This window comes from Calidris pugnax, unplaced genomic scaffold (assembly GCF_001431845.1).
Source record: "Calidris pugnax isolate Ruff unplaced genomic scaffold, ASM143184v1 scaffold2, whole genome shotgun sequence".
NCBI lineage: Eukaryota > Metazoa > Chordata > Aves > Charadriiformes > Scolopacidae > Calidris > Calidris pugnax.
The window spans coordinates 2,425,309-2,450,587 of NW_015090766.1; the positions used below are offsets into that span (position 1 = coordinate 2,425,309).

The 25,279-nt window shown below is 36.5% G+C and overlaps 1 protein-coding gene across 2 annotated transcripts in view; it reads right to left on the bottom strand.

Moving 5' to 3' along the window:
- FANCC (Fanconi anemia complementation group C) overlaps positions 1-25,279 on the bottom strand; it is a 65,127-nt gene that overhangs the window by 34,208 nt on the left and 5,640 nt on the right. For both annotated transcript variants that reach the window (XM_014936077.1, XM_014936068.1), the window contains exon 3: positions 23,484-23,578. In XM_014936077.1, the coding sequence (XP_014791563.1) occupies positions 23,484-23,578 (95 nt within the window). The remainder of the gene's footprint in view (positions 1-23,483; positions 23,579-25,279) is intronic.

Sequence of the window (25,279 nt, forward strand, 5' to 3'; positions counted from 1 at the left end):
AAACATGTTCAGAAAGTTCTCCTTCTCTCTAGAAAATGTCGCTCACTTCCTGCATGGAATTCTGGTTGAAAGTGATAATATTGCATTAGCAGGGAGCTGTCTAGAATTAAAATAAATATTGACAATTCACACATTTGAAAAATGGACTGTTAGATGGCTAAGAAATTGGCTAGATGGCTATGTCCAAAACGTTACAGTCAACAGCACGGTGTCCAAGTGTGATCATACTGCAGAACTCGGTTAGAACCAGCTCCAAGGCCAAGTGAAAAATAATGCTTTCTTATATGCAAGTTTCTCCTTTTGCTTTTGAATTCAACTCTTTCAGAAAATACTTTAGAGAAATCTAGAAGGTTTCAGAAGATTTTCTCACAGACGATCTTATATAAAGCCATAGAAATATTCAAAACTAGTAATAGGTTCCATCATTGCCTATGAAGTCCCCCCGAAGCATTCTGGAAAAGAAAAAAATAGAACATTTTATATAGCCACAGTGTAGATTCCTGCAGTCTGAGAGATCCGTAATTTGAGACTAATGACTTTTAAGAAATCATTTAAAACCCAATAGAAGATATTCAAGAACATGATGGAAAAGCTTTCAATACTAAATTCACTCCTGTATTGATGATGAATCCTAGTCATGAATCCTAGCCTACTCCAGCAAAGCATGATGACTTGTCATGTACATAATCGTCAGTTATTTCTATCAGTAAATCAATTAACACTGTCTAATCCATTAATGCCATATTCTACAAGCCAGAAAAATGGTGGCAATTCGTGGCAGAAGTGCTGCATTCAGTAAAAATAACAAGGTGTCATGATTCTGGAAAACGAACAGCAGTCAGACATACTATGATATTAGAAATCATTTCTTTCTTGATTTCTCTCACCATTGATTAAGTAGGAAGCAGGGAGGAAAGCACCTTGGTTCTAGTTGCAAGAGAATACACTCATCCCCATGGCCTTGTTTTAAAGTTCTGTGACATAACCTCTTTCAGCCTGAAATGGAATTAATAAATTTTCATAAAGCCCTCAAAATGACCAACTTCATTGAACAATCTTATCTGTGGCTATATTTTATTGATGCAATTTATACTGAGTAACATTGTTAGCTAACTCAACATCCACTTTGCACCAAGGTGTCTAATATCTTTAATAGGCAGATAATCCTAGGAGCATTTGCCTGAAGACATGAAACCATTTACTTTGTCAGTGTAAATACAATGCCCCATATCTACCAGGTTTTGAAGTGAAGGAGGCCCAATTTAACATTTACTTCTCTAATTTACAGATCGGCTATAAGGCTGTCCCTTATTAATTCACTCAGGGAAAGTGGGGGGAATGAGAATAGACTTGAAGCTGAAGACCTCGGAGAATACAAATGGAGAAAACAAGTCACTGTATTCCCTGGTTACTGTACACCTGTATCTAAAGAGGATCGAGAAACGTAAAAACATTTCTGACACATGACTTCAATTAAGCTAAGCCAAGTCTTTCAATACTCCTCTTTAAATAACAAAGGCTGACTTCCATGTACTACAGGGAATTTGTTACTCCATGGAGTTTGTTTCTCAGAGACAACCATCTCTTGGGGCGCATGCGTCTGTGAAAGCCTGGAAATTATTTTCCTGGAGTAGGAAGGGCAGGAGGTGTCCTGCTCCTCCACGAAGACAAGCAGCACAGCACCAGGCAGATACCAACTCGGCTTGTGTCCGTAACTCCACCAAGGGGGAGGAGGTGCTTCAGTCTCCTGATACTGCCTTTGCTATGCTGGGATCCAAAAGCTCTGAAGCCTTTTTTCACATCTTTCTGTAATAGGAAGAATTTTCCTGCTTATGTCAATGGGAAAAAATACAGAAGCCTGAATTAAAGGCACAATTACCTCTGAAATTAGACATCAACACAGAAATAGCACTTGATTTTTATTACAGGACCACGTGATAAGTTTTATGCTAGTAACTGTATTTGTGTAGCAACTGTCCTGGAATTTACGACAGTTTCAAAGACATTCCAGGGGAACCAGATAAACCAATTTGTTTCTGGAAACTTCTCAGTGCCCCGTATTTATGATTCTGAATGTCCTCAGAAGCAGATGTGAAAATCAACAGGGGCAATATATTTTGGAGAGAGGAGATGGATGGTTTCATTGGGATGAGCCATTCAAACCTGATACTGATTAGGACTTCCCAGTGACATTACTGGGCTCTTATTGCCAACTTGGATGAGTTGGTCAAAGCAATAGGTAGAGCAGGATGGAACAGAATGATCTATTGTTTATCCTAAAGGACATTTCTCTTTAGTGTATTCTCCTTGAAACACAGAGTGCCATTATGTTTTGAGAAGAGATCATTAATGACACTTTGCTGAAACCTATGATCTATGTGAATTTGTTGGAGTTCGTACAACATGGATACTCAAGGGTAAATTTCTGAAATCTGGTCAAGTAACAGGTTTATTTCTGACCTTTCCATCTGCTTCAATGGGAAACAGTTTTCCTCAGCTCTGCTAAGAAAAAGCAAATATAGTAAGAAAAAATAAATTTTATTCAGAGGAAATGTTAGACGTGCTATTTCCTTTTTGCATTTTATCAGATTTTGGAATGAGTATTTCTTGCATGGCAATGATTTCAAGAGTATCTAATCAATTTTATTCTTAGGTGTTCCCTGTACAGTCAGAGGGTCCATTGTTATCAGCAAAGGTCTAGAACACAAGAGATCTAATTCTATTTCCAACCTGGCTTTAAGAATACTTCAAAACAGCGTAATCAACTACAACATTAATAACAAATTAGGTAATATGATTTCCAATTATTATTAAATAAATGAAGTGCTATACCATACATACTGTTTCTTTAAATAGGTAGGAATCTAATATCCCAAATTACTTCCGAAATTATTTAAACAGAGTCCACAGGAAGCAGGGTATACACATTGCTCTGATTTGTTTAAATGTAAATTAATTTGTTTGTTTGCTAGCTTTCAGCAGCTCAGTCTAAATGAAAATCCTCCAGATATATTTTACCAGCACTTTCTTAAAAATTCTGCCCGAAGACTTAAGAGTTTTATTGTGTACCATACCTTCTAGATTAAATGATCGACAATAAAACACAAACAGGTCTGGTATTTTTAGAACCCTTTTACTACAAAAAAAACCAGCCAGTTCTGGAGAACTATAGTGGCAAAGTCCGTAAATGACAAGGCAGCATGCTCATTCAGAGACTGCCTCAACACCAACTGTTTATGAATCCAATTCTATGAGTAGGATGCTGACATAACACAATTCATATTCTTTCCACACACTTATCCAATCATAACAAAGTTTGTGACTTTTAATTTTGCTTACAAGACCGCTTGCTCACTTATTCCTTAGTTCCAGGAAAAGATGGAAAATTAGTTTTCCACAAACCAAAATGTAAAAGAAAATAAAGTAGTAAAACACCATTCATATTTAAATATAATGTAGCTTTCAAAGTACTGTTTTACTTTAAACAATTTTGTTCTCTCAACATTTTATAAAAATCTCAGTGTATAAATTAAGGGAAATTATACGGCACATGTTTGCTAACAACTTAATTATTATCAGCATGTAAGGGTATATTTTATAAGCTAATAAAAAAACCAACTCTGTACCATCAATAATCTAATCAAAATCTCCAATTTCTGCTTTAAAACTAAACGTGTTTAAAACACATTTTAGTTTTAAACTAAAATTAGTTTAAAACTAGTTAAAACACGTTCAAATAGACAAAATGTTACATACTATATGCACACATATATTTCAATGATTACCTAGTCTGCACACCTCCCACTTTACCAAATTGAGTTTATTCCAGTAACTGTTCAGAGGTTTTGCACAGAGAAATCACTTCACTTTCAACTTAACTTAAAGCTTAAAATATTCTTCAGTAATTTACTGGATCAGGACCAAAGTGCCTAAGTATAGGGTGGGGAAGAGTTTTCTTCCCACATTTCTTTCTGACATTTACTGTCAGTAAGTTTTTTTTTTGTTTCAGCACAGTTTATGGATACACATTCTTTGCGTTTATGGGATGGTTTTCATCAACTAAATTCTATAGTAGCACACTGAATTGTTAGCCACAAGTACATGTTCAGGATTTATCAGAGCTTCTAATTTTTCTCCTTATTCACTTGGAATGACAATCTCACATCTGCCCACAACTAAATCTCCATTGATAACCATGAAAGACTAGTTGATGATAAATTATTCTGCTAAAGACTCCTTCAGACAAAGATCTTGCTGATGCATGTAGCTTATTAAAAAGACTACGCTCATACTCTACCTCTGTTTATTAAAATGGAAGAAAAATGTTGCATACTTCCAACACAATTAAAAATAAACCTGATCCTAGTTTCCAGATGATATGCAGCAAAGAAAATTAGGGGGCAGGGGAGGGGGGGAGCTGCATTGTTTTTCCCTCACCAATTCAAGCTCAGTTAACTTCTGTGAAACTAGTATAGGAAAAACATGTTGCACTACTACTGTGGCTAAGACCACACAACTTTTTAATGGATGAGTTCCAAAGCCTAAGCTCCATCTGCAAATCACTAACAAAACCCTTGGAAATCATAAGAAAGAAGCTAAAGAAATGTGGGGCTGGCAAGCTTTCAGTCTGCTCTTGGCCTCAGACAGGAAAAGCAGTTTCAAATCTCCTTCTCTTTTCTTTCTCCTCTCTCTTTAAGAAACACCCACCTAGAAAGTGCTATTACTCTTTGCATTTAAAAAGGGAGACTTTTGCTGCTGAAATAAAACACATATTTACACTGACTTACAAAAGGAAATTCAATAGCTTTACCAGAATCAACTATAAATCTTTTTTTTTTTAAAGCCCTCTGGTTTAACTAGCCAGAGATTTAGAATTAATTTCCCTTTTGCCTCCACAATTTTCAAAAGCCAGAATGCAAGCTTCCCACAGAATAATTCCTTAAATCAACAAAAAGTTATGTGGAAAAGAAGGATGAATACATTTAAGTTTAGAAAGAGTGGATGAATCACAAAAGTGTTTCACTTTTAGCTTAAATCTGAGTTCAGTAATTTCTAGAAAAAAAAAGATAATCTAAAACTTATGCTTTTTTGAATAAATGTATGTGCCTAATGTCAGATTTTTCTACTGTACACACTGCAAAAACCCAAAGATCACCTAACCTAGGAAGATATTCAGGAGAAATTAATTTTAATCACATGGTTTTGGACTTCATAAACTTTTAACATATCTAAACTTAAGGGGAGAAAAATGTTCACTGAACTTTTTAGCAAAAAAAGCACAGGATACATCTATAAAGGTGATGCAACAAGTGCTGGTCACTAATTAGGTTTAGCAAAAATATCTAATGCCAGTAGAATTTCTTAAAATAGAGAACTCTGTTTGTTAGTAACAAATCACTATTCTTTACTAGAGCCACCTGGCACTACTAAAGTGCTCTGAGAAATGTCAGCTGGCTAGCAAATTGTGACACTTGCTGTTAAAGCTCAAACAGCCTTGCAGGAAAGCAGAATCCATAGTTTCTCATTTGTTGAGATACTTAGCTTTTGTTTATTTTGCCTCAGAAGCCATGAAATTATTTATATTCACGTTAGCTTGGCATTGTTAAAGAATTATCTACTTGAAAAAGAAGAGAGGTCTGTTTTCCCCCAGCCCATTCATATTATCATGCTATTTTTAGCCAGAAGAATGGTAATACTTTCAAATTTGCAAACATCGCAAATTCTCTTACATCCTGCCAATGTAATTATCCATAGGTGACTGGAGAAGGTCCAAATCAGGGTAGAAAGTTGATTCACAAAGGGTTTAGTGAGAAGGCTAGAAATTTCGATGTATAACCTTCAGTAGGTTAGAAACAACCAAGAACTCTCTGCAGTTGCCTTTCCAAAAACTGAAAAAGCAAAACAACAATATACTGTCAGTGAACTCAGTAAAACTTCGGGACAATAAGCACCAGAAATTCATTATGTGCTGTCTATGAAAACCCATTTTCATTCTTAAATGCTCTCTCACTACATTGAAAAGAGCAAGCCCCACTCTCTTCTTGTATGAATATCTCTTAACAACTTCCTTCATTCTCTCATCTTCATGCTCTCTCACTACATTGAAAAGAGCAAGCCCCACTCTCTTCTTGTATGAATATCTCTTAACAACTTCAATCACCCCCCCTGTCCTTTATGAATAAAATTGTTTTATAATGTATTCTATTAGAGCTTTTGAATATATGCTATCGCTGTATCTACTACTTACTCATTTTAAATAATCAGTGAATTCAAATTTTCACTGTCTTCCCCCTCCCCCCAAAGGGACCACCTCTAACTATGCCTTGCTTTTTAATCTTCCTTTTTAACCTACTAGAGGCAGATCTGTATGTTAGCGAGTTTATGAGGCAGATAGGTCAAATCTTAAGCAAGTATTGCTGGGAGAAGTGGGTTTCCCTAGGTGTGTGCCCAGCGTTAGTCACACAAACTTCAACAGCTGGTGCAGCTGAACAAAAGTGTTAAAACAGTGATTCTGAAACAACTCCATCTCTGGCCCCATGTATTTTGTGCATGCACAGGCCAGCACACCAGGGACAGGAATAAAGAGAGCTTTAGGAGCCCGTTTCCCTTTCCAGGTTGCTGCCAGGGACACACACAATTCAGACATGGGCCTGAGGAACGTGCCTTGGTCACTCATTACTGGCTTCAGACACGCTGCGAAGCAAGCAGACTTGACTCTCAAAGCTGAATTGTTACCAGTAATTTAAAAGTTGAAAGGTCCCATATCACATTAGGAGTTCATTAAGGCTCTAATTAATGATGTCAGATCTTAAAAGCGTGTACGATCTCATTTAACTGCCTTTTGTTTTCTGTTTTGATCCAAAGGAAAATTGACTTTGGACTATCAGTTACCCAGTGAAAGTTAAGAGATTTCTTTCAAGCTCATTTACATACTTAATTCCACACATGCTTAAATACAATGTAAAAACTCATCTATCAAAGTATATCCTTTCATGTCCATACACTTATATAATAGAATTACAGTATTTGTCCTCAACTGCAGCTGATTACCATATTCCAAAAAGGCCTGTAAGTGGCTGCATAAGCATTTGCATGACATCAAGTTTAGCATCAAGTACTTCATGAAACTTAAGATTCCAGATGAGTATATATCAAACATCAGGGTCGTGAAATCAGCTTCCAAAGCTATAAACTGGCAAGCAGGATTAAAAAAAAAAAAAAAAAAGATTTTCATTTTGGTTGGAGGAAAAGTGCTCTGCTAATGGCTAGAGCAACAGTAAAATACTTTAGAGGAACAGTAAAACAACACTCAGCATCAAAGCAAGAAAACTGGGAGAATGAAAACAATGAAGATGAAAGGCTTTTAAAAAATTATTATCATCATACAGCATTTAATATAAGTGCAGAGGTTACTTCCTACTGCCAAAAACCATCAAAACATTCAGATTTTAAAGTAACATACATTTTAACCAAAAAAAAACCCAAAAATAAACCAAACAGCTTTTTGCGGAGTCTATATATGTTACATTATATACTATTTACTTCAGGCAGAAGCTGACAGAGGCAAGCAGCCAAAAGGAGGGACGAAGGGAAGCTTATACTTTCTCAACATGAAAACCCCCTAAAAGTCTGTGGAATGCTGTTTACTTCAGCTCTGTTTTACAACACGGCTGCACAGAGAAGGGATTGACTGAAACGTCTACAGCCTGTGGCCACCCACACTATGGGAAGCAGCATGATTAAAGAGAGCGCGACGTTCTTGTATCTGCCAGCAAAGCCTGCTCCATACTGTAATTATTATACTTGTAGTCTTATAATGTATTGCATCTGTTGCAGCAAGTTCCCCTTACATTGTCCAACAAGAAAACCATTGAACATGAATAGCAAGCTATTTTTAATGTGCACAAATGGCTCGAAAAATGGGTACTTTAAATACTGAACTTTAAAGTTTATGAAAGCTTGGCCTCGTAGTACAGCCAGTGCCATAGCGAAAGCAGACCTACCACTGAAACATCCACTTTAACTCACCTACCAAAAGATATAGCCTGACACACCACCCTTTCACCCCACAACTTTATAATGAGCTAAGTTGGTGCTTTAGATCTTTAAAGCCCAAAACTTCTGTGCGTTGTGGATTAGATATGTATCTAGAGAGCATTAAAATAGTACAATTCCATCTGTCACTTCATTAAGTGATTACGGACATTGAACATTTCCGATGACCCTATGATTTAAATGCATTATAATTTCTCTCTTTCTCTTTAATAACGTCTAATATTTCACAGCAACAGCGATTTTGAAAACATAAAATAAGCCCTAAGTCAAAATAAGTAGCATTTCACTTCAAAGAAAATTTTATTTTGAATTCCAATCTCTGCAATAAGTAGTAAAAAAGTTCAAAACTTATACTCCATGCATTTTCCTGATGTTGTTCGGTGCTCTATCACACAAAATTAAGCATTACACTGTTGTTGGAAGGACAACACATAGCTGTTGCTGCACTCTTCCGTACCAAATTTATGAGGCAGTCTGTACCATTTCAAAAATTTTGCCAGGAGTTGGCTGCACAGATGCTTCTGAGAAAAGCACAGATTGTCTACTGGCTATAAATACAAAGTGTTACACTAACTAGTGTGCCACCACCTAGCAAAGGAGGGAAGAAGGATGTACCAAAAGCAATGCTGAATGCAAAAAAAATCAAGGACTGGATAAAAGCCTATTCATCTCCACCCACTCCAGACCACTTCCTGAGGAAATGTCTTTAGACCCTCTTTGATATAAAGACCTTGCCTTTGATTAGAGGCAAGGGTAAATTCCCCATAAAGTGACTGAGGAAAACTGCCACAAAGACTCCTGAAGGACTGGGGAAAAATTAAAAAAAATAAAAAAAAATAGGAAAAGTATAAACAAGATACATACTTTAATCACCATCAGATGACTTCCACCTGAAGGAATACACTACAGTCTTTGCAGTGATCAAAGTTCCTGATGATTATTTGCACAGGTTAGAGGAGGAATGACAACTCCTCTTTTCCAAACATACCAAAAAAGCCGTAAGATCCCTAAAACCACAAAAGTGAGTCTCAGAAAGTGATTAAGTAACTTTGAACTACTCTGTCCTCAAGGAGACTTAACATTTTCCATTTCATTCTTGGATGCATGCCCCTGGAAAACAGACCTCTCTCTTCCCACAGCTGCTAGGGAAAACCAGATACCCTGCTCCACACCTCCCTTTCCTTCTTACACTGGCATTCTCTTCTAACTATTTTGTATTTTACTTATCATAAAATACTATAGTGATACTATTAGAAAGACAAGAAATACTTTAAGGAAACTAGTTATTTATGTTAGCCTGAATACTACTAAAATTAGTGTTCTCCCCTTAGAAGGAGGAAACAACAAAAACAAAGTTTCAAACATTGTATTTGTAATAAAACCATGCTAGAACCTATGCTCTATGACACACATTCTTTCTCCTCTAAGTTTCTCAATAATAAATAGCAGGTGAAGTATGTTCATAATTTTAACTCCAATATCTTAGTTCAGCACTTAATCTCCCTCTCTCAAAAGTGTCTAGATAACAAGGAGAAAATGTGTTTCTCAGTATGACCTCTAGCAACTCATAAGCCTTTTAATAGATGCATTACTCATATATGTCATTAATATAGTATTCTTATCTCATGGAGACATCATTTATTGTAAATCCAATATTATTTTAATATTTTCCTGCATCAAATGGTCTTGGGGTCCGTTTACCCACGTAGAATGACAAATTATTTAGGCTTTTCCTAACTTAATAAGCAGACTAAAGAACAGAACTTGAGGTTCACTATAATTTGTGTACTAAATATCTTCTTCATGTTACCTTAAACTTCCAAATCCTAGAAAAATGTGAGCTTGTAGATGTGCTTCTATAAAGACCCAAGAACACTCAAAAAAAACCCCAAAACTTTTTCAATTACATTTGAATAATTCTTAACGTAACATCATGTTAACGTAACAACATGTTCTTTCCTAACAACATTTCCTGAGATGGTCTTAACCATCTGATAAAACATGCATATAAATAAATATAGTATGTAGCAAGTTTTATTAAAAGACGACAAGCACATTGGCCACAAAATCAAACCAGCACTCTTCACCTATGAAGAGACTATCATAATTCCAATGTACATCTTCGTGTATAAATTAATGCTTTGGTATTAAAGTTGGTAACGTTAGAGAGAGAATGAAGAGATGGAACACTGTCCCCTTATGAGCTAATTTATATTAAAGCAAGCTTATAAGCAACAATAGTAAAATCAAGCCAAAAAAATCATCTAGAGTCCCTGTGTCGACCTCTTACTTACCAATTAGGCCAAGCAGAGAATGCTTGGATGGAGAACGTTCTCTGGGGTTCCATCTTTGAGGGATTTCGAAAGTGTTTGGAGAGCAGATAAAGCACTTTGCTGTCACACACTTTCCACGCCACAAGACACCTCTTTCATCTACCAGAATACTTCCAGCTCCAGAAAGCTTATATTAAATTATGACATCCCAGCGTCAGTTTATTCTCAGTCTATAACAAATGCACTCAATTCTGTGTTTCAGACATTAAATGAACAAACCTTGCATTTTTCATCTGGGACAAACACACTGTGACCCTTGGCCAGAAAAAAATTCACACATAATAGTCTGTCCCACTTCCCCACTAAAAGGCCTTTCTGTCGCCATTTGTAGAGCTCACAGTGAACAGATTGTCCAGAAACCTCTTGTATAAAAATGGCAACTAAAAGACACGGGGAAATTAGCTTAGCTGCATAAGCCTTCCTAGGACTTTTCATGCAAAGTTTTAGAAAATGTACTCCTAGGTCTTCTAATTCACACCTGCAGAAACCTCACATTGTATCACTCAAAAATAATTCAAGGCAACAGTAAGACCAAAAGAAATCTCAATCAGAAAATAAAGCAAAAAAACTAATAAATTCACTAGTGTGGCATACATCAAAAACAGCCTACTTATTTGTGGCCTACTAATATACTATATAGAAGAGTAATTCAAATGCTATACATATACACTATATGCTACATTAAAATAGTATCTCATAGGAAGGCTATCTCTGGGAAATACATCAATAATCAAAGTACTTTTCTTTTCCTAAAAAGTAAGAAAGTCTATGCCTACTCAGCTTTAGTGGAGTCTCACATGACTTGACCTGCAATTTAAGCTTCTGAAATAAGCCTTAGCAGATTTCTTTGTATCATGTCATATTTATTTGAGACCAGTCTAAAACATCTCTATCAAAACTACGAATTCTTAAATCTGTGAAAAAGCTTCATTTTTCTTTTTTAATATATTTTTTCTGGTGTCTTAAAGGAACCACCGTGACAAGTCTTAAAGAAACCACCAATTTACTGGAATACCCTCCCCTTCACCCTCTCAAGCTGATAACAACAGTCAGAACTATGTTGTTATGACCCTCTGAACTAGCATTCTTAAATTATATTCTTGTATTCTTAAATTACATTCCCTAATGCTTCCTCTAACACAATTATTAAACATGGTATGTTTGAAATGAGACAAGTTTAATTACACAGGAACAGAAATACCATAAAAATAGCTCTCCATGTAGCTAGTATCCTGTCTCTGACAACAGTCAAATGCAGAAGCCTTAGGAAAACTTGTACGAACAGAGCAGGCATCTAGTTGTATCTTCCTTATCCCTCCTTTCTAGGGGCTTGGCTGCCTGTGCTCAAGGCACTCATTTTGCTTCACTGAGGTTTTTCCAAATGCTTACTGGATTTTCCAGTAAACAGCAATTCTGTCCAAGGTCTGAATTTACCTTTTCAGATGCTATATTTCAAGGTGAAAAGTGTTTGATTACTAAATTTATTCTCTGACCTTTTTCCTGAATGGCCACAATTGTTTCATTATCATTTCAGCTGAAGCTCAACTTCCACCAAAAATAAACCAAACCATAAACATTTTTCTGCACGAACTGAGGACAGTGAGGCCAGTGAAAGAGTAAGAGTTTTTACTCTTGCTTTTGTTAGGCCCATGATACAAAAAGCAGCATTTTCCCATTTTAATTGATATGACTGTAGTGATACCATCTCTGTTCTTTTGGTTTTTTTGCAGAGATGGTCACAAGAATTGTGGAATATTTTTGCTTAAACCAATCCCTTCTGTTTCTGAAACTGTTTTCACAAACTGCACAGAATGTTTATTAATCAGTTTTGCACATCAACACGCTCATAATGATGGTGCAGGAAGCTTGATTAAGTGCATTCTGAAGACTTCTAATACAGTCCACCCACGTACACAATATTCTTCCTCAGTACAACCTATCTTGATATACACTTCACAGATATGCTACATATAGGCAAGGACCTTTTTCCTTGTTTCATTTAACTCAGAAGTTCTGCTTCTTTCAAAAATGGCTTGGACCATATGGCTTCTGACCATATTCTTTTACTGTTGAGTTTGGGTAGGTTTTTTTTTTTTTTTTTTTGGATTCACAGAACTTCTTGGTTTTTAAAAACATATTGCTGCATTCTGGTGAGAGAAACTGACTGCTGTACCCAAGCAAAATAACAGCCAAGGAACAAAAGTGTTCCCCACGGACAGGGCTGAACTTGAAAACGTTTTATCTGTTTTCCTAAAAGCAACTATTAATCGCTGACATCAAAGCAAGCTTAATATCTGGCACCAATCAGAAATGTCTCTCCTTGCATGTCGTTATCAGGTATTCTCTTTAAAAATATTTAATCCAGCCATCCTTCAGTGGTTGTGGTTTGGGTTGGTTTTGTACATGGCCAACAAACGTACCACTCAGGTGTTCTTCAGAACAGCCAGCCTTCAGCAGAGTCACAAAATATCTACACCTCTTCAGCTTTATTCTGCACTTTAAGTAATACTTTTCTGAATTGGAAGATTTTTTTTGTTGTTGTTGCTTGCCCAAAACCACAACACCATGCTTTAGCTTTGACTAACACAAGCTTTTTTATCTGCTTTTGACAGAAACTCTAATTGTCAGATTGCTGCTTAACAAATTCAAGGCATCAGAAACTAGATCTACACCAGATTTGTTCCTGATGACGCTGTGATCTCTTACCTGTGAGTCAGCTCTTAAGGTTGTAAGACTGGGAGTTATTCAGTCTTATTTACAAACTGCTTTATAGGTTTTCCTGTTTTCACTTTCTTGATGCGTTCTCTAAAGCATCTCATTTTTATATTTCATTTTACACAATACATGTTTGTATAACTTTTGCACAAATGTTTGAAATAACACATCAGCCAGCTGCCACTGGTTAACTAAAAATTGGTTTAAAACACAAGTTAATTTATCTCGAATAATTACAAAGAGAAAAGTTGCCTTCTGACTTTTCTGGGTTTTCATACCATTGCCTTTGACAAAATGGCACACCAGTCTCTTGTATGTCCTACACAGGTGTTGGCATTTAACATGTTCTATTTACAATCAGAACAGTTATTCAATTTTTGCTAGTATACATATATCCCAGTTTCAGCCAGGAAGGAGTTGGGTTTTTTCCTAGTGATTGCTGTGAAAGGAATCTCAGTAATGCATTGTTTTGTTTGTTGCTAGGTGATGTTTATACTTTTCAATGACTCTTTTCAGCTTCCCATAGCAGCTGAGAAGAAACATAGACAGAACAACAGAATGGTCAATGAAATGTTTCATACCATAGATGTTGTGCTCGGTATATAAATGGGAGTTGGCTGGGGGAGGAGGGGAAGAGATCCACGATCACTGCTTGGGAAGGTACCCATTCACCAGGTGGCGAGAGAGACTTGTGTCGTCATTATTATTATTGCTATTTTCCTTTTCTGTTATTGTTCTATTAAACTGTCTTTATCTCAAGCCACATTTTTTTTCTTTTCCCTCTTTTTCTGCATCTTCTCCATGCCCATCTGGGAAAAATGGAGAGAACTGCAAGAGCAGCTGTGTGGTCCTAGCTGCCAGCTGGGGTTAAATCACAACAACGTAACTGAAAGAAAATTTTAGAATAAAGTGCCCTTCAGGTATCTGTTTTATTGTGCTCCTGAGATCTAGTCTAAGAGCATGCATACGTACTGTGTATCAAGAGAGGTGACTAGGTGAGCAAAACAGAGTTTTATAGTCACTGCCATTATTACGTATTTAAATTTCCTTGTACAACATGGTGGACTGAAAACTATCCAGAAGCTAGGGTGGCACAAACGCTTCTAATCCTTTATTGCTTAAATAAACAATGGGAAAACTGTCAGTTTAAACTGATAGTTGTGCTAATTACATCCACATGTTTGCTGTTTAGTGAACTTGGTTATTAAACAGATAGGTCAAGTTTAAAACAAACAAAAAAACTTGTCTATTTAGTTTCACACATAAAAAATAAATCTATGTAAACAGAATTTTAAACATAGAATTGAGAAGCAGCATCTTTTGTGTTTTCCCCTTATGTCTGGGAAACATCTTAAAACCAACTTTTCCTATTCAGAAAGCTAGTGTGCTTCCTCACTAATCCTTGACTTGCAAGTCAAATACAACATTCAGGTTTCTTGGATGCAACCTTTACAGCTTGTGTGAGAAACTTACAAATGACATCAAAATCTGCATTTCACATCCTGTCTACAGGATATAAATCTATGTGGGATTTAAAATTGGATTAAAATTTTCATGAATGATGAGAGCATTAATAATTGCACCACATAATGTAATTTTAGAAATTTTATTGTTAATGTCCAAGTGCTTCAATGCTCTGACCAATCAGGAATTATAAGAATAATTAAAAAATCTCCAAACATAAACAAAACAGTATCATAAAAGGGATCATTAACCTGTAATTATCCAGAATTTCTTGCGTGTTCACAGAAGCCTGCAGAACAGGCAACCTTTAGCAGCAGGATACTTGGTAGACTGTTTTTGTTTGTTCCCATTTTTATGAGGCATACTTATTAAATAGTTGTTCCTAGTTTTAACTAGGAATGGAAAATTTTATAACATAGACCAGTTTCAGTGAAATTGTAATGCACAACAGCTAATTCCCAGCCTTTATTTCTCATTACCAACTCCAGTGAATGGCCTGTTCATGCTTACTCTGTAACAGCATTTTTTTTATACCCATCAATTTGGTTGCAGAAGTCAAATTAAACTTGGTCTGTCATTAGAGGAAGCACTCATCTTTGTCATCCTCATGACAAATCTGACAAATTAAAGGCAAACTACTGCATAATACTGCCTTTCCAACAGAAGACACCCAGGTTGAACCAGGGAAAGGCTGCAATGTTATTACCATTAGTTTAATCCCTAACAACATCTAAATTACCCTACTCTTTAAAAAGGGTGTGGGGCGTGCATGTTTGTGTGATGCACGTACTGGCAATCACTTAATACAGAGGGTGCCATCTACTGGTACTTACTGGTATAATTTTTGGCAGCTTACGGGCTAATGCACTGCAAAAGGCTTACTCTTAGCAAGGTATCAGAAACAAAAGAACGGATGCTTTGTTGTACCCGATATTGTGGGGACAGTCTCATGCCTGCAGCAAACAAACTTATTATCATACCCAGTGAAACCATAGGTATAGTTATTCCACGTTTCTGGAATAATTATGAGCAAGAAAAGACAAAAATCAGTTCAACTGCATGCACTGTGCATGCAGGAAATGCAAAGATCATGAAATTAATTTTCATATTAGTGAATATCCTGAATTGTTGCAACAATTTCAGGAATCTTAGCACAGAACTCTCACTAGGGCAACCATAATTATTCAGCTAGAACTCAAAATAGTGCCACACAACCTGGGGAGCAGTGAGGCTGGCTTCCAAACTAGAGACTATTATTAAAAGAAAATGTTCATCTTCCCTTAGAAGAAGAGTATTAGAGTGCTGTGAAATTGAAAGCTACGTACATACTCATACAAACCATACATATGTGTACCTGTATATAAAATGGAGAATATCATCTACTGGTAGGTAAGAATATATACCACCATTCATAAGTTAGTAAACAGCTATCATAATATGCAACGAAGTTGGCATTACTATGTATTGCAAACAACTGTGTCCAGTTCCAAACTCTTCCTCACATACTTGGCATACTGCATTTTAACAAATATATATGAGCTATATATCCTGCAAAATAAACTTCTTCCCATAAAACAGACAGGGGGAAAAAATTGGAATTATAGAGTCTACTTCCCATTTTCATCTTCCATTTCACATAAAAGCTATGTTGGATACTTTACTAAGATATGATGAGAATCCCTGTATTTCCCAAAAATAGTTCTTCTCGGTCCCTTCATGTTTTACTCTGATGCCTTACTATCCTTGTTACAGTAGAAATATTGAAAATGTTTTGGTAACTCATTCCAAATAGAAGACAAAATACATGAAAGCACGCACACACACGTACCCTTCACGCACCCTGACCTCTTCATAATATAACATCTTTCCAGGTTTTTTCCCTCAGTTATTCTCCACAACTTCCCCATAGTTCCACAAGTGTCTACTTCTAACATTTTTCTTGGAATGTTTCTCTTCCCTGGCATACAAAAACAGTAAGTCCACTTAAATCCTAAAATTTTAAGAAATTTCATTCTGCTGAACTCCTATTTCTATAAAAGCGTTGTTTTTCTTCTGTTCCTGAATATTTTCAGCTAGCCAAAATATATGTCAATAAATTAAACTATTAAGAATGAAAAATATAGTAACATCTGATCAGACAGCTGGATGATCCAAAATACAAGCAAAGAAGCACTTGACATCTGAGGAAGAAAGGAAAACCACACAAGTGCAAGTTTATAGTGAGAGGTGACTAAGCATTGCAATGCAGGTGCAGCTGTCCCAAGAAGTTCTATGTCAGTCGGTCACAAGCGGTGTCCCCCAGAGCTCAGTATTGGTGCCGGTTCTCTTTAACATCTTTATCAATGGTCTGGACAAGGGAATCAAGTGCACCCTCAGTAAGTTCACAGATGACACCAAGTTGGGTGGGAGTGTCGACCTGCTGGAGGGTAGAGAGGCTCTGCAGAGGGATCTGGACAGGCTGGATCGATGGGCCGAGGCCAACGGGATGCAGTTCAATAAGGCCAAGTGCTGGGTCCTGCACTTGGGTCACACCAACCCCATGCAGAGCTACAGGCTGGGGGCAGAGTGGCTGGAGAGCTGCCTGGCAGAAAAGGACCTGGGGGTGTTGGTGGACTGTCGGCTGAACATGAGCCAGCAGTGTGCCCAGGTGGCCAAGAAGGCCAACAGCATCCTGGCCTGTATCAGGAACAGTGTGGTGAGTAGGACTCGGGAGGTGATCGTCCCCCTGTACTCGGCACTGGTGAGGCGTCACCTGGAGTACTGTGTCCAGTTTTGGGCCCCCTTCCTACAAAAAAGAGATTGAGGTGCTGGAATGGCTCCAGAGATGGGCAACGAAGCTGGTGAGGGGTCTGGAGACTAAGCCTTATGAGGAGAGGCTGAGGGACACCTGGGGTTGTTCAGCCTGGAGAAAAGCAGGCTTCGGTGAGACCTTATCGCTCTCTACAACTACCTGAAAGGAGGGCATAGAGAGATGGGGGTCGGTCTCTTCTCCCAAGTCACAGGAGAGACGACAAGAGGAAATGGCCTCAAGTTGCACCAGGGGAGGTTCATAGAATCATAGAATCATTTAGGTTGGAAAAGACCCTTGGGATCATCAAGTCCAACCATCAACCCTACTCTACAAAGTTCTGCCCTACACCATATCCCCCAACACCACATCTAAACAACTCTTAAACACTTGGATATTGGGAAAAATTTTTACACTGAAAGGATTATTAAGCATTGGAATGGGCTGCCCAGGGAAGTGGTGGAGGCACCATCCCTGGAGGTGTTCAAAAGATCGGTGCTTAGAGATATGGTTTACTGATGCTTTTTATCAGAGTTAGGTTGATGGTTGGACTAGGTGATCTTAAAGGTCCCTTCCAACCTAGATGATTCTATGATTCTATGAATCTAAGTAAGTCACAAACATTTCAATTTTGAACCATCACTGAGAGACCATCCTTTCAATGGTAACTCATCACAGACTTGAAAACCCATTTTGCTGAAAATTCTGGCACAGATTCAGAAGTAGGGGTGAAAGGTCAGTGTTTCATTAACTGAACCAACTCAATTAAAACTGCAGTTTAATTGAAAACTCAAGACGATCATAAAGAAAAAACAGTTCATCCGGAGAACATCACTAAAAATCTCAAGCATCCTGTGCTTAATTGGCAGTAAATTTTTTGATTTGGTCTATTTGAGGAGTATCAGTCCACTGCAAAACACCTGAATACAATAGACAGAACTCCATCAAACGTTATCTAAATAAATACAACCTCAACATACATCAAAAAGCTGGCAAGTAGAGGACAGGTATGTGTTTTCCATTCTTATGGAAAACAAGAGTTCCATTCAGATCCTTTCAGGAGGCAAGTGTAACAATACTAAAGGGAAAGATCCCGCACAGAAGGCCTTGACATTATTTTTTCAGATTTATAACTCAAATTTTAAAAAACAACAAAAAAGCATCCAAAAGAACAAAAAAACCCCACAAAACCATTTTTTGCAGAAACATTTGAACATTGCTGTACAAGCAGGAGTTCTACTCAACATGTACAATATTCAGTTTATGGTTTTCAAACATGTTTGCATGTTTGCTATTAAAAAATTATTCACAAATGATTAGTAGATGAGACAGAGTTTGACAGGCTTTTTTTTTTTCTCAATAATTTTAAATATCTTCAAAGGAACATCATTTTTACACAGTTCTGTTGAGGAACTAGAAACTCACTGACGCAATGAAATTAAAACTTTCTGAATCAAAACTTTTACATCATTTTGACATCATACCATCCTCGGTTCAAAAATTACCCAGAATAACACTGGCAAGAGAAAAATTGTATGAAATCTTATGAAAGATTTCATGCACATTTTATTAGGTATTTTTGGAAAACAAAACAAAACAAATTTTATAATTCCAGTGCAATTAAAAAATGCTCTTAGAAAGAACATCTATTACTTGTGCGTCCATTAATATAATGTGGCCTAGCACAGGATGCAGATACCCAAAAGAACTACACATTTCCAGAAAGGAAAATTTGGCCAAGCCTAGAAACCAGCTCTAAAAACATGTACAATGGCTGACAGGCCTTCCACCCCTATGTTTAAGCTATTAAGTATACACTGTATTGTTCTTTTGTAGAGCACTGGAAAAATGCATCTTATTAAAAAAAAATAAAATAAAAAAGAGCGATATTAACCACTCCTGTTTTGTCTAATTTGAAAAGGGACAGGCTGTAGCACTCTCATAAGTATGTATGGCCTCCCAAAGCTATACAACAAAAGCACTATTTGAAACAAATTTCAAAGCCATAAACAATTCATAAACACAGTTTATAAACTAAGGGCAGAGGAGGAGGTGCAACCAAGTCAATGAAATGGAAATCTACTTGAGAAAAGCTCTCCAACTGCTACAATGTGGTTGCAAGAGGAACACACAGTGAAAGGAAGCTGTTACAGCCCCACCACACAGAAGCCGGTGTTAGAGCCACATTTACTGCACAACTCAGTACAGCATCTCTCTGCTCAGTGAAGGCCAGCTGGAGAAATTAAATCACTTTCTTTCTTAGAAACCATTTTTACCAGTCATGATTGATTTCCACCAGTGAGAAATCTGTTGCAGCGTGTATGCCAGCTTCTTACAGGTTGTATAGAAGATCTACAGAACCTAGATTCCACCACTACAACTCAAAATAATAATAAAAAAAATTCTACCATTTTTAAAGAGCATCTGATCCTAAAAACACTGCAGTCTATATTGCACATTTTAATTAAATTCCATGTAATTTCTTTGCACATTTTATTCTTTCAGAGGACTTACAGACCTGCACTATCTTGGTTTCTGAAACTTACTAATAATGCCTTTCAAGTGGGTAGCTACCCTTCTTGCCATTAAAAACAACACAGCTTTTCCATGACAATGGCAGGAAAGTTAAAAAGTAAGCAAGTATCAAGCACATTTTTTGCTACTTTGAAACAGCAACTTAGTAGCTGAAAACAAAAGACTTCTAATCAGCTTTCCTGGCCATTACTTAAAGACACACTGGAAGGCCACAAAGTGCATTTAAACTTGCCATGCACAAAAAGGAAGGTGTAATTTAATAGTCTATGTACTTAACTACAAAAAAAAAAAAAAAGGAGAGAAGAATTTTCACTGCTAACTTGACTGAATAATATAATTTTCCAATCACATATAACTTTGCATTTTGGGAGGAAAATTCCCACGTAAGTCACATTTAAAACCCACAAAACTAGGAAGCAATCTTAAACAGGGGTGGGGGTTTTGTTGTTAAAATTAAACAGTAAGCAGGTAAAGCTGTCAATCTCCATTACACCCTCCTCATTTTTCGGTTGCTTGGGTGGGGGTTTTTGGTTGGCTGGTTGGTTGGCTTGGTTTGCTTTTTTACGTTTTCTTTTTTCTATTGTCAGCAAAATGCACACCCCAGTGTCCCAATTTATTTGATACGTGTCGGCCTACACAGTGAACTACTTCACCTTTTTAAAAACTGAGTATTCTTCCTCAGTGTATGCTGAAGTATTGAGGAGACAAAACTAACCCTCAGCTACAGGGCCAAGGGAGAAGGCTACTGTGAAAGTCACTGAACAGCAGTTCCTGTGTGTAACCCACAGCTCCTGTGTCCATGTGTATGGGCCCAACACAGAGCTCGGCTCTGTGTGGTCATGGGTGGCTTTCCGTCCACACCACCTACGGAGAGCTTAAATACCTTAGATAATCTATCACTTCATTCCAAGTACAGGCATGTATTCGTCAATACTATAAAACTTTTAAGTAGCATTCAAATTTCAGAGCTTTATTTAGAACTAATTTCTGGATTTCAATTCCCTTTTCATTGTGTAGCCACAAAACTACCTCCCTCCCCACCCACAAGAATTTGTTTCAAATATATATATTTTAGACTTTTGGCAATTTTTTCCATAGTGCACCACAGTCTATTTGGCAGCTTAGCACCAGAGAGTGAATATCACTGCTGTAAAGACCTCCTGCTATACTACAAACAAGGCTGAGGTCGGGTCAAACCACTGCAGAGGTTGGTCATCCAGTCAATATGAAAACACCTGATGCAGACCTCAAATTATGGCTCCCATAGTAAATGTGTCTTGATCGCTTTCTGTGACAAGTTCAGGAGAAAACAATGTTAAGTATGCACTAGGTGGGTGAACAGACTTACTGTACAGTGGGTTTTTTTAAAAATATATATCATTATCACACATGGCAATAGTAACAGTTCAAAAGTAGCAAAATATTTAACTTGGGTTCTATATGATCAAGAATGATAGTCCTTATTATATCACAATTGCTGGTGACAAGAATTACAGTGTTGATGAGGAAAAGGGATTTTTTTTTCTTCAAAAAGCTTTGTGATTATGCACGCTGGATACTAAGAAACTGAGAAGAAATTCTAATGACTATGGAAAAAGATTTAGTAATACCCTTTTATTTAATCTCAACTTCTGTATCCTTATGTTCTGCATTTTACAACCTTCCCTACCTATCCTTTTTTTTTTTTTTAATTAGAAATTTTCCAAAAGCTGTTTCTTTCCCTCCAATCAAAATAAAAATAGCTAGTAAGACCTGTTTGTGCTTTGAAATCCTCCGTGCCCTCTTCCCTATCACTTTTAGGTTAGCTCTTGACCCATTAAGTCACAATGACAATTAGGGCTGATTCATACACACAGAGTTGGTGGAAAAGTTGCTGCAGACTACAGCAGACTTGAATCAAATGCTTACATATTAGTCCCTGTCTAAGACAGCTTCAGATGGCAGTGCTGCCAAGAGAAGCAGTCGCGCTTTCATCCATTCCCCAACTATTTATTCTTGTTTACTTGATACTTTTTCTCATATCAGCAACACCATCAGTTCAGTTACATCAGACAAGGCAACTGATCTAGACTAAAACAACTGTTTTTTTCCCTCCCAGAAATGGAAGCTATCTGTAGAGGATGGGGTACAACTCTCCCACGCTACTTAACATCATTAATGCATGTGCTGCTGCTAATAACAAATAAAATGACAAATTTTGCTCTGTTTGATAACTAAGTGCATGCTATTGTTCATCTCCTATGTCATTATGAAGAACCAAGCAACTATAGCAACCAACCAGCAAGACTATATTAGAAAAGGCAGATTTTCATTATGCCTCACTTCACTTTGGTATTCAAGCATTGCCACATTGGGAATTCAAAGTATATCGATCTCAGGAAAAGCCTCTTGAAAAAGGCTAAAGACAGGAAGAAAATAAGGGTGATTTTAATTAGTATTAAGTTGTTGAGAATTTCATGGCGTGTGGTACCATCCACCAAATAGGTACATGCAGGCATCCAAGGGCATCTTAAAGTTTGTGAGAACATAACACTGAGAATTACTGCATCTGAATCAACAGCAGTACACAGTTAAATACACTTATTTAGTAACATAAACATCTATCTATCTTTATCTATTTTATAATAATCTGTACATTCTAGTATTACACACATACCTGGATAAACTGGTATGTACAAAGTCAACTAGTGAGTAAAAAATGAACTACTTAGAAAAGCCTAGAAGTATCTTCAGCTTTAGCAGACATACGTAAATAATGATCAGGCTGCTACATTCTCACTAATTGTGAGGACTAGAAGATACTTTCAAAAATACATTAACAACGTTTTTAACCATATTTGGATATGGACCCACAGTGTATGTAAGGACATACAATTAACAACACTGCACCCTCAAATTGCTACTCAGTGATGTAAAGCATTAAGGATCAATGTGCTGCAAGTTATTTACATGCTGATGTGCTTTGCTAGTTCAGTGTGGAAATACATAAAATATCAACAGATGTGCCATGCAAAGCCCTACATTTGAGATTAAAGCTACAGATTCATTATTCCTTTAAGTCACTAAATATAAATCCACACACAAGCACTATCCCTCCCCTCTCTGACAGCCTTTGAAGAAAGTTTGGATACAATTAAATTCTTCATAGGCAGGAGATTAAACAAAAGCAAAAAAGAATATAATTAAAGAGCAAATATAAGATTTAAAAAAAAAACCAAACAACAACTATGGCATTTCTCCAGATTATTTGTTTTATCCTAATTGAAAGGCTCTTTTTTATTATTTAATAACACTTGCTTCCCTTCTGATTTGTGGTCATTGCTCACTGTTCACAGTTACTAGACGTGGCGAATCTACTAGGTTAAAAGCCATCAAAAGTACCCACTTTAAAATGCCACATCTTTTTAATATTTAAAATGACAGACTATCACTGGCTGTGTTATAATTAGAGTGATATATACTTCAAGACAATATGTATTGCAAGTTGTGTTTGGAACAGTTTCTTAAATGACAGTGTTTCCATGCTATAGATGTAGCACCTTTAAATAATCAATTTAATTCAAAGCAGTCCTGAGAAGGATTCATTCACTTACCCGTATCCAGCTGTTGGCCTTCAGTTCCACAGGGTTCTGTGGTTCACTGCTGTATAGACAATATAAGCACCACATCAGAGTCTTCTGGCTTTCATCTGTAGGAAGAAAATAAAGCAAATAAGGATGTATTTAGAAAAGAAAAAAAAAAAAAAAATCAAAACACAAACAGAATTACACATCACACTCCCTACCTGTCCACAAAACTAAAGCCCTAAGTATCAGTCTCAACACATAATGCTTCTATTCTACCAGATTCACTCCACACATTTAATATTCATATGTAGTTTTTTGTGTATTCATTTCCTTTGATAGCAATTTAAAAGGTATCAAAGAGTTCAAAATCTATACAATATCAAAATGGTATTAAGAAACATCCATGACCTAGTGTCGCATTCACATAATATTTGCAGCTATCATCAATAGATTTTCAGTATCTAAATAACTTCATTAATAATAAACACTGAGCAACAGTAGTAAAATACCAAAGCTTGCAAAATTAAGAACATTCACTTCTGAATAATTTAAGTTTGTCAAGTAGGAAATAATTCATAACAAGAAATAATTCATAACATCAAATTTTCTCCAAGAATACATTAAGTTTCTCTATGCTTCAGGAAAATAACATTTCTGCAGATAGGAGAAAAGCTAAATACTGATCGAAAAAAAATCCTATCGCAATCTTCTGTTCAGGATGAGATCAGGTTTTACTTAATTCTAACCCACTGTTGGAAATGAAATGCCTTCTCTGAACACCAACTATACTGAGCAACACTGTCACCACTGAGATGCACAGATACTATTATAGAGAAGCTGACTATTTGGAGTAAGCAGTTGAAGAGGCATTTAATTCATTATTATTTCCCACAACTATGTTTTCAACTGGCTTTTTTTTTTTTAATATTCTTTCGCAGAATCCAAGAATTTCTTCACTGAATTTCATCCCATTTATTTCATGCAATAAAATTGCATGATTATAACAAAAATTATGAAAACTGGATGTAATATTGTAGCTCTCATATCACATCCACTTAGTAAATTATATAATTCTTCTTAAAAATAATATAAACAGGGGATACCACATAAGTTTTAGAAAACATATTAGGAGACAACATGATCATCAAGCTCAAAAAGTGATTTCTTTTGTTTTCTGTGTATTTGTTATCCAAGATGCAATAAACAGTATTATTTACAAGTGTTTTGTTGACAAAGCCTGTAGAAAAAATAAAAGCTCCAGTAAGTAATGCCTGTATTTTCACCAGGTGATCAGAGATGTTAATATTGATTTAAACCAGTATTCCTCAATAAATGTCCAAGAAGCCTGTAGGCCATTACTGGCCTCCCACTGACTAACATTTCTGCCCAGAGCTGCTTTCTCAAACATACACATTTAAAAGACTAGAATTTGGGCTATTCTGCCATTGTGCGTTTGGGGATTCTTTTTTAATATGGATTTTTACAAGGCTAATAATTTCCTAGGTTGTTTAAGATGGGAGTTAAAGGAGACATCTTGTATATTCCTCTGCTGAAATTTAAACTATCCATATAGTTTGTGATTATATCCAGCTAGCATTCAGACATCAGCACTGAGGCAACTATCTCCCTAAAAAAACATTTCACCTAAACTCTACTATGAAATTATATGCAAGGAAAAAATAAATAAATACTGTTTTATTTGTTTAAATGACTAAATGATAGCCACCTGTTTCTTGGAAAACAAAGATTTTAAATATTATTAATTACTAGTACTAAAGTATTTTCTGTTTATAAAGCCTGGCTTTTGAGATAATTTTCCATTG